The 10835-nt window shown below is 35.4% G+C and overlaps 1 protein-coding gene across 2 annotated transcripts; it reads right to left on the reverse strand.

Moving 5' to 3' along the window:
• Positions 1-612: 612 nt before the first annotated feature.
• On the reverse strand, positions 613-9742 carry pole2 (polymerase (DNA directed), epsilon 2). Of its 2 annotated transcripts, XM_034308090.2 has the most exons (19): positions 9608-9742; positions 9088-9188; positions 8922-8997; positions 8763-8840; positions 8469-8562; positions 7213-7287; positions 6982-7065; positions 6742-6798; positions 5890-5938; positions 5644-5716; positions 4616-4788; positions 4425-4514; positions 4283-4337; positions 2177-2236; positions 1992-2069; positions 1782-1890; positions 1167-1343; positions 923-990; positions 613-809 (listed from the first exon to the last, which is right to left on the reverse strand). In XM_034308090.2, exons 1-19 carry the CDS (start codon positions 9673-9675, stop codon positions 791-793), a joined length of 1584 nt encoding a protein of 527 aa, XP_034163981.1. In that variant the 5' UTR covers positions 9676-9742; the 3' UTR covers positions 613-790. The 2 variants fall into 2 exon arrangements, with proteins under 2 accessions (XP_034163981.1, XP_034163982.1); XM_034308091.2 differs by lacking the exon at positions 8922-8997 and having other exon boundaries at positions 9608-9625.
• Between the last annotated feature and the right edge of the window lie 1093 nt (positions 9743-10835).

Consider the following 10835-nt stretch of genomic DNA (forward strand, 5'->3'; position numbering starts at 1 on the left):
AAAATGGATCTTCTGCATGTTGCCCATTAAATGCTAGCACAAAAATGTAAATAAATTCACATTATCTACTATATACTCTCAATAACCAAAAGATAAGCATGCACTAATAAAAACAGATATTTCAACCTAAACTTTGGTCTATGGAAATTACTTATTGCCAGTTGCAGTGTTCTGTGGAACAGTTTATTTCTGTCAAAATCCATTTATATATAATCTTGACAAGAGTAAACCTTACAAATTTCAGAAAGAAATACTGTTACCAGTAAGCAACCTGGCCCAGTGTTTTACAATTATTTTATGATAGTTTTATGGCCATTAAACTAAACACTTTATATCTTCATTGTCATATGATCAATTATAGCACAATAGAATACACACCCATCTGCACTCTTAACAGCACATAATACACGTATGCCACCAAGTAGTTTGCAAGTGAATTATACCTAATGCTTTGTGGTGGAATTAATTTGTAATTATATTGTAAATATATTGATTTAATATATTGAGTGAATATTTAATTTATTAACATGTTTTCTCTCACATCTTTATTCACACTGACCAGGTATTTTCTGCTTCCAACCAGTCCATGCAATAAGCTTTCAAGAACGCATATTGAAGTTCATCTTCGGACAATATTTTTAATTTGACATAATGAGAGATAGTTTATTTATGTACACATATTAGTATTGAAGTCACACTTAAGGCAAATAGACTATAACAAGACATTACATTTACTTTACATTGTATATAACAGTCTCATACAACTATCAATCACCACATGAGTTCCGTTTCAAAGTCCTTGTAATTTGCTGCATAAGAAAAACAAATATGAAGAAAACCATTAAGCATTGTGTTCCAAAGAACGAGCTCCAAATTTAATAATTTTATTAATTAAAAGTATAGAATAATTATAGTTATATACCTGTCCTCCACTATTCTGTTTGATGGATAGTATACCTTGAAAGAAAATCCACTTCTTGGAAAAGAACCCTACACAAGTAGAGGATGGTAAATATTTTCTATCATATCAACTATTTTTAATATTCATTATTAATAATTTCACGACTGTTTCCAAAGATGCAATAATATATGCTACAACATTATTGTTAATCCAGGAAAAAATAGGCATTAGATTTTAACAATTAATTAGATAGCAAAGAAAATACCGGGTTGATGCAGAGGCAATCTGAGTTGGAGATACTGAAGGGGTCATATTTATCAGCAAAGACAATAACGTCAGGAACAGGATAGACACGCAAGGCGTAGTCATATGCCCAGTACACTGGACTGACATACAGGGGAAGTGGGGTCAGATGGCCCTGAGACAAGATAGTCTTCACAAACTGCAGAAAAACAGGGCAATCAGAGGACAGAAAGCCTATGAATAGATAAGCGTATGTACTGTACTTATTTGTTGTATTTTGGTCTTTTAAAAATGAATTGTTTTAAAAGTTTATGATTAAATAATTAACCAAAAACAATGATTAATGATTATATGTAATTTCACAAAATATAAACATATAAATATTTAGGTTAGTTGTCAGTAGATTAGTCTTTAAGTAGATTCATCTAGTTGATTTATGTTTGTACACTTTGCTAGCTAACAAAACCCAATAATATGATATAATCAACATCTCTTAGTAGCTTGCTAAAATGAAATAAAAGTTGTTTTTTTTTGTAGCTGCTTTTGTGCTTCAGTGACAATGCTTGAATTTCATTTTATCTGGGGAAAGTAAAAGTTTTGTTGATATCGATTCTGACACATAGCAGAACAGACTCACATGATTTGGGATGTCGAGGTTGGTGCTGGGAAGTCTCAAGCAGTTCCTACACATCTTGTTGACCAGGTCTTCTCGGATCACCACTATCTCCTGACTGCAGTACTGTATCCTGTGATAGGTAAAGAACCCAACTTAAAAAAAAAAAAACATGGCTGAAGATCAAGATAAACACGCTATCCTAAAATGAAAAAGCTAAAATTAGATTTATACCTGCATGGGTTTGTGGTGAAGACAGAGAAAGGGACTCGCTGTCTAAATTCTTCAGTGATGTGTTCAGCTAAGGGAGGCCTGGAAATGAAAATACAGCTAATATTTGAGCCAGCTCATTCTCTTTGGGCAACACTTAATGCCAGCTGAATTTCTAATAACAGCATGTTAGAAGTGAAACCCCTTGCCTGGGCAAGATGGTGCTGGGTCCAGGGTCTTCAGGGCCAGGAACAAACACAAAGCGACTACTGTAGTGGCAGAAAACAGTTCAGTACATGAATAACTATACAATGTATCCATTTATATAGATTGTAAAATCACTGTAAAGAATAATCATACAGGTCATGAACCATCAAACATTTATACATAAGTGTCAAAGTGCAGGATACTGGATCAATTCATTTATAGACACAAATACAGACATAAAAAGTCACATTTTTATCCCCAAGGGAACATTTGGGTGCTACAGTGGTAAAATAACAGTGACACTGGGTATATTAAACATGAATACACATTAAATATATTTATATATACAGCGCCTCCAGAAAGTATTCACACCCAATGATTATCTCTCTTTTTGCTGCACTGTAACATCTAATTTAAGTATATTAGAACAGGATACTTTTCTGCTAATTTTGAAGTGACTCTCTATAGAAATCAGATTAAATATAGTACTTAACTGTCCTCAGAATTATTTAAAAAATAAAAATCTAAAACCAAAGCAAAACTGGTAAGTATTCACTCTCCTTTCTTTTAGCAATCTAAATCATAACTGTTATACAGGGTACACCAGTGTTAATTTTAAATACACCTGAGTCAAACTGTATGCTTGCATAATAACGGAGCTTCCTATGAATATGGAAGTAGTTCGGATATAGAAGATCAGATGTGAATCAAACGTCTGTGATTTGTAAAGTGTGTCAAAAACTGTATCAACACACAGTGCTTTCATAGCACTGTGAAATCAATTATAAAATATGCCACAACCCAGACACTACCAAGATCAGGCCAAACTGAATGCTCAGACAAGAAGGGTAATTGTCAGCGAAGTGTCCAAAAGTCCAGCTACAACACAAAAGGGGTTACAGAGCTCACTGGCTGAAATAGGAGAACCTGTGCAGACATCAACAATATCAATAGCTCTTCACAGATGTGTCTTCTATGATAGAGTGGCCAGTAGGAAGCCACTTTGGAGAAAAGCCATGTTAGAATATCTGAGAGCTCATTGCTATCTGAGAATTGCTATTGCTGAGGCCTCATTGCTATGATCAATCATGGTGGTGGTAGCATCATGCTTTGGGGTTGCTTTTTTTCTTTAACAGCAAGAGGACCTGGAAAGTTTGCTGCCAACACAGGATGGATGGAGCCAAATATGTTGTCAGCCAGGCATTTAGGGAAAAATACATGTTCCAACAAGACAATGAACAAAAAAGAAAGGAATGAAAGAAAAGTTTGTGTTTTGGAATGACCAAGTTGAAGTCCAGACTTAAACCCAATTGCAAATCTGTGGCATGACCTGAAAATTGCTGTCCACCAACATTCTCCATGTAATTTGGCACAGTTGGAGAAAATTTGCATAGGGGAATGGAAGAAAATGTCAAAAACAAAATGTGCAAAAATTGTGCACTGTTCAGGTCTCATATTAGCATTTGCTTTGGGTGATCTCATAACAAATGGACAGCAGAGACAGAAAGCCATTCATAGCACAAAATTTAAAATGTTCTGAATGTGTCTTCACTGAACAATTGTGATTGCTTCCTTTTTTAGAAAAATATTGTTGACTATGTGCTCCACTGATTTCAGTAAAAGTAGGTAGTAATGTCTGTTTATTTACTCTAAATAAATTTTGTATTTATTTCTAAATTTTATTTGTAGGAGCAGTTTTAATGGGAAGAGTTGAGTAAATCTGTAGGGTGAAATACATGGTACCCTCTTTTCTTCCTTTGAGGTCCTATAGCTTTACATGGCTGAAACTTAAACTTACAGTGAAACTTAAACTTACAGTGTACTTTGCAGTATTCTAGAACATCACTGTATCGGACTCTACATAAAGAGCCTAAGGGTGTTTTCTGTTGTTGGATAAAGGTTAAAAACTTACTTCCATGATTGAAAAAGACACACAGAGAGACCAGCAACACCTTCCTGCTCTGAGCAGTTTCTACTTGTTAAAACTATACAAATATACTCTCAAATGACATGCACATAAAAATACAACAAACAGTAATGAAAGACAAATGACTCAGAAGCTACTGTAGATGGCAGCTGGCTGAGACCGTGACCAAAGAGTGTCTTACCTGTTGTGGATGCTGGGATGCTCACAAATTAAATCAGCTAGAGCCTTCAAAGACTCTGAAACAAAAAGCCTATATTATGATATCAAGCGGGGGGGGGAGTTTGTTTTTTTTTTTTTTTTTTTTTTGCCTCAAAGCTTCTCACCTTTAAGTGACTTGATCTGACTTTTGCCATATGGGGCAGAGGAGAAGTTCCCACAGAAGATGAAGCAGGTGGGAGGCATTGCTGAATAGCCTGTAACAAGCACCAAAGATCTTTATATCAATACTGAATGAAAGCAACAAATTCAACAAAACATTTTGTACAATCAGAAACGTTAGAAAAATGCATTAAACCTGAAAACATGGTCTGGATCCTCTCCAGGACCTCCACACTGTCCAGCCACAAGTCAGAAATGATAACAAACATAGCATCCTCATTCTCCTCTTCAAGCTGCTTCAGCTTGGCAGAGGCTTTCACCGCAATGGTGGATGGACCACCAAAGAAATTCACATTACCATAATATGCCCTGAAATAGAAACATTTCTATTAACTGAGGAACAGTCATAGCTAAAGGTGTTTGCATTACAGCAAAAAACAAATATTTGAATTAATCAACAAATACTCAGTTAACTGGATTAAATGTGGTTTATAAATGAGATTGGCTGAAACAAATCATTTGGCATTTTTTAAATTGTTGTTTTTTTTCCCCCTCAATGCTATAATGTAAACACAAACATCGTAACATTTCAACAATATCTTATTACTCTACTGAATTTCTCTTCTAGGGCTAATCTAATAATTATTCCTTGTTACAAAAACAATAACATATTTAAACTGCAAGTAAGGAATTTCATCAGGAATTTGTTTTATATATAAATAAATAAATAAATAAATAAATAAATAAAAACTTGAAATTTGTGGATTTAAATGGATCTTTCTCTCTACCTCTTTATCTAAACTCTAAATGTCATACTGTTACATAAAAAACACACTAAGTCCCTTGAATGAAATGCAACAAGTTATAATATCAGCCGTTTAGTGTATTTCACTCACCAAGCAGTTGTTTTTGGATACTTTCATTTTTTCATTCCTTGTGCTGTTATGAAATGTTTCTCCACTTTTAATAAGTAGAATTATACCACGAAAATTCTATCAGTATCTATATTAACAATCAACGTGTAGGTTTTGCTTCCCCCCCGCAAATACTCTTCTCTCATTCAAAGTTTTGTCTGTGCACTTACATTATCACACATACCTGTTGTTAAAATAAAAATCTATATTTTTCAACATTTTCCATAATTGACATTTTCGATTATTCGGACTAATCAGTGCAGTCCTAGTTTGTATGTACAGGACAATATGGCAATGGTTATGTGTTCACCTGGTAGTAGAGGAGGGTTCAATTGGTGGAAACCCAAAGGCACTGGCATGGAAGACTGAGTCTTCATACCACCCTGTAGGAACCACAACATGACAAAGAAAAAGAAAAGGATCCAACTGTCAAACATTCCATTATTGGTTAGTTATATGTAACCATGAAAACTCTAAAACAAATTTTTGACCATAGCTACTAGCTAAACATCACTCAGTCACAGTTTGATGAGTGTGTTGACAAGACAGTAGTCACCTTCAGCCAAGACAAAGCCAGACTCTGTGTACAGCCCACTGTGGAACTGGTGAGAAAGCAAGTTAAGGCATAGAAGTTTTTGGTTCCAGGTAATGACAAAACTGGCCAATTGCTTGTAGTATTTGTCATTTCAAGGTACCTTAGGTTTGGTTTGAGCTTGATTTTTTCCACTCATACAGTGGGTTTCATCAGTTCAACTCTATTTTTCAACTCTACGATCTAACAGTACTGACTCTGAATCAATAAAGAATGTCATCAAACTGGAATTGACAATGCCATTGCAGGAATGTCATGAGAAGTAAGGTATGAATTAATCTTTGACTGTCATGAACAAGGCTGGAGACAAAGGGTATGATCACCAAAGTTGGCTAAGAGCTTCTGCAGAGTGGTCCTTGTACAAGACCTACAGTATATTGGGTATCACATGTGAGAAGTGGAGGAAAGCTGTCCAGAACACAGCTGAGGCAGCTGAGACAACTTCAAGATGTTGGATGAAGAGATCATGTCCATGGAGATCTGTGTCATAATGCCACTTGAACACAAGTGTTGGTCAACCATGGCTAGTCACCTAGGCAAAGATGTATCTAGCTATGAAATACCCAACGACCCCAGGAAACATCAATGATGATATGTTCAAGAGCCTCACAAAATGCTCAGTAGTAATGGTCTCCCATAGGTAAAGCCTATACACAGATATTTTCATGTAATTGGTCATCAATTGGTTAAACTGATGAAGCCCCTTGGATGAGCACCAACACATTTTGAACAATGTAAGTCCAGTCACTATGACCTAATACTTCTAAGATTAATAACCTAATTTGTTTACTTGTTTATATAGCAGTAAAAGGATATTGCCTTGGAAAGGTTCAACTGCACAGAGCCAGTCGGGTCTTCAAGAAAAAACTTGCCCTGAGAGGGAGAACAGAATTAAAACACTAGCTCCAAAACAGACCTGTTAAATTTCTCATAATTGTCTGCTGTATGCAGCATGATTGTTCTATTACCTATTAAGTATTTTATATCTCAAGATTTGAAATCATGCATACAGTGTATTGTTTCTAGAGACAACATCATATACTGGAAAACACATACCTCTTTAAGCTGTGTGATCATACCAAGGACAATGACTTCACCCAGTTTTGCAGTGCTTCCTAAAAGAGCCTCCACAGTCATTAACTACATGGGAAACCATATTAACATTGTAGTGAATAAGAAGTCTAAAATATGGAGAGAAATATGGCTATACTGTAACAACAATAAGAATAAATCAAAAACATCTACTAATGCAGGTCACATATATTAAACAATCAGCAGTTACTTTACCTGAAATTTATTTCTCCCTTCATCTGCAGCCAAACCAATCACTGGTGGAGTAAAAAGTTCATGTCTGTGTATCCGCTACACATTAGAAGCAAAAAAAATAAATAAAAAAAAAGAACTGAATTCAGAAAATGGTTTAGAGTCAGACCATGGTGAAAAGGAGCTTGATTAAATGTACCCACTAGGCTTGTGCAATATTGATTTTTCATTGATCACGATTTTCTATTTTAAAATATCATGATAAACGATTTAATTTTCCAGAACCATTAGCCTAAAAAAGACAGGAAAATGAGCATTTCCACCATGTCAGTTTTAAGGAGAGTACAGGAGAGCTTAATAATATCACTCAGGGAACTTTGCAGTCACGAACTGTGATAATCAAGAAAACTCAATGGTGCATTTTGATTTGAGGTTGCTGCTCCTCTTTCGGCTGATCCCGTTAGGGGTCACCACTGTGGATCGTTGGTCCGCGTATTTTTGATTTGGCACAGTTTTTATGCGGGATGCCCTTCCTGACACAATCCTCCCCAATTTTATCCGGGCTTGGGACCAGCACTGAAAGCGCACTGAAGCAATTCAGAGGTAATGAACAATAAAACACTTAGAAAAAAACATAACAGTACATTTTGATATAATCATTTTAAAATCGGCTGCCTAATGTTCACATGGCCAACATTTTCGCTGTATGCAATGTTTGCACATTAATTCCACTCAAGTCTGCTGCTTATATCTACAATGTTTACACCCCACTACACTACCACATCATGCTTTTTGACTGTATTCTTTCTTATATATTTATTCTTATTTTATTTAATTAAATAAATGAAAATTCATTTAAATTCAATTCATGTTAAATTACTTTTAGGATACTTCTAACTCTCTGTGCTGCTGTGATGTGAATTTCCCTCTGGGATGGATCGATCAATCGATCAGTCTAAATTCTTGCTAGCTACATCTAAATTTTGACAGTAATGTTGTCTTTCAGTGAAAATGGAATGAAATCTATAAATGTGACTTTCTCTCTTTTCACTTTTGAGGGTAAACAGAATTTAAAATACTAAAACTTCATTTGTGATTGAGATATGTGTAAATAAGACACAAATTTCAGTTGTAGTCTCTCTACAAGTTTATAATTTTCAGAACTATATATAATAGAAAATGTCAAAATTTGACAACATGATGGGTTTTTCCAGGCTGCCACAGATATTTTCATTTTTTCAATGTGTGGCTGCCCACAGAGTGAAAAGAAAGTGCCTTACCTGCTGTAGGATGCTATAGCGTTCCCTAAAGAGCTCAGCCTTGTCTCTAGCTTGGCCACACACACTAGGAATTGGATGGCTGGTCATGCTAATACTGTGAGAGAAAAAAAATCAGCCAGGATGATGCATACCTTACCACAGTTAACCTGCCATTGTGATAAAAGCAGATTCTATTAACAATAAAATGTATGCATTAGGGTAATTTCTGAACAATAATAAAACAATAAATACTTTAAAAAAAAAAACAGATTTATTATGAATGAAAATACTGTAGTGCATTAAGCAGTTGCTTACGGGACAAATTTCTTCCTTTCTGTGCTGTACATAAATCTAGGCACGTCAAAAGCTCCAATGATGTTAAAAATGTTGTCTCTAGAAACAAAAGACCACTGATTGAGTTGAGGTTCTCAGTTTAAGAGGTAAAAATGCAACATATGACATCTGAATTCTTACATAGTTTCATCACATGACTGACTGCAGTCCTGCACAGCAGTCTCAGCTACAGAGAGCTCAATCATGCTAGAGGACACTGTCAAATGTATAAGGATCGGCAGGTATTATTAGTTTGCTTATTCATAAGTACAGTTGTGAGATGTGAATTGTTTGAGCGTATTCTTACAGGGTTGTTTTTCAACTCCATCCAGGATCCGCTCAATGACATCATCCAGTTCTACTTCACTGACAGACTCCAACACCTCCAACAGATATTTGCTGGCTTCACTGTGAAGAACATCAGATTACATATCCTTTTAATGGCTAGTTTACATGTTGTTTTACATGTTTATTTAATAAAGTCTAAAATTAAGACTAGACTATTTAGCAGTGAACCCTCAGTGATGACTGCAGGTCAGGCATTGCGGTGTAATAAACATGACAAATAACAAACGCACTAGATAGCCGTAATAAATTCATTACTTCCTTAATACAAGCTTAATACCCTATACAAGACGCTGCATAGCGAATACACTAGATGGATACAATAAAGTCGTCCTAATTTGTCATATATTATACAGTCATCTTGCTAGGTTCTTAGCATTGCACAGTTTTATAGTAATATAGCTTCATGTCGAACGAAATAAGTTGGCTTCAATTAAGTGCTTGACCTTACAAATATATTGTTAATTAAAATGGAAACATACGGTCGCAACATTAATCCTCGCATTTTGAAGCCAGCTGTTACTTTTGTTTTTAGTCTCCGCGCATCCATTTTTCATCCGTTGGCGCTAAATTTCCACTTCCGCATCTTTGTTCGTCAACTTCCGGTAATAAAAAAAAAAAAAAAAAAAAAAAAAAAAAACGCCATAGTGTGCTTCAAAATAAAATGCCAAATAGCGTTAACGTCACAAGAGACCCGAGTTTGATTTATTTAAAATATTGTAAAATATTGCAGTTAGAAAATGCTAGTTATAGGATGATATAAATTCAACTACATTCAATTTTATTTGTATAGCGCTTTTAACAATGGGCATTGTCACAAAGCAGTTTTACAGAAATAAACACATTCAAGATATAAATTTTAAGTGTATGAATTTATCCCTAATGAGCAAGCCAGAGGTGACGGTGGCAAGGAAAAACGTCCTGAGACGATATGAGAAAGAAACCTTGAGAGGAACCAGACTCAAAAGGGAACCCATCCTCACCTGGGTGACACGGGATAGTGCAATTGTAAATAAATCCCTTTCTATAACTGTGCACAATATGTTCAAATAGTACAATTGTGTAACCAGGAAATTTATTACAGTTTTCACATGTTTGTTGAACTTATCCACTGTTCACTGATGGAGACTTGAGTGCAAAACTGTTCATGGTAATTGCAGTCCTAAGCCATCATAGCAAAACTGTTGAAAACTGTGAATTGTGGTCCAAAGCCATTTTCATGGTTTTTAAGTGGTACCATCCTCAGTAATCTCAATGATCGTCAGGCTGTCCATGTGGGGCCATCATCAGCAGCACGGAGTGACTTCCAACTGCTGAGCTCTCCAAACAGAAGTAGGGCATCAGGATGGATCAGGCAGGTCCGGAGAGCAGAAGGGGTGAGGATCACTGGTCATTGTTATATGAATAGCAAAACACTATATCTCTATATCCCTTATCATTGCACTATATCTCTATATCCCTTATCATTGTACTATATCTTTATATCTCTATTTCCCTTATCATTGTACTATATCTCTGTATCTCTCATCATTGCACTATATCTCTATATCTCTCATCATTACACTATATCTCTGTATATCTACTCATTACACTATATCTCTGTATCTCTCATCATTGCACTATATCGCTGTATCTCTCATCATTACACTATATCTCTGTATATCTCTTCATTACACTATATCTCTGTATCTCTCATCATTACACTATATC

The sequence above is a fragment of the Pangasianodon hypophthalmus genome, chromosome 10 (genome assembly GCF_027358585.1).
Source record: "Pangasianodon hypophthalmus isolate fPanHyp1 chromosome 10, fPanHyp1.pri, whole genome shotgun sequence".
In the NCBI taxonomy this organism is placed as follows: domain Eukaryota; kingdom Metazoa; phylum Chordata; class Actinopteri; order Siluriformes; family Pangasiidae; genus Pangasianodon; species Pangasianodon hypophthalmus.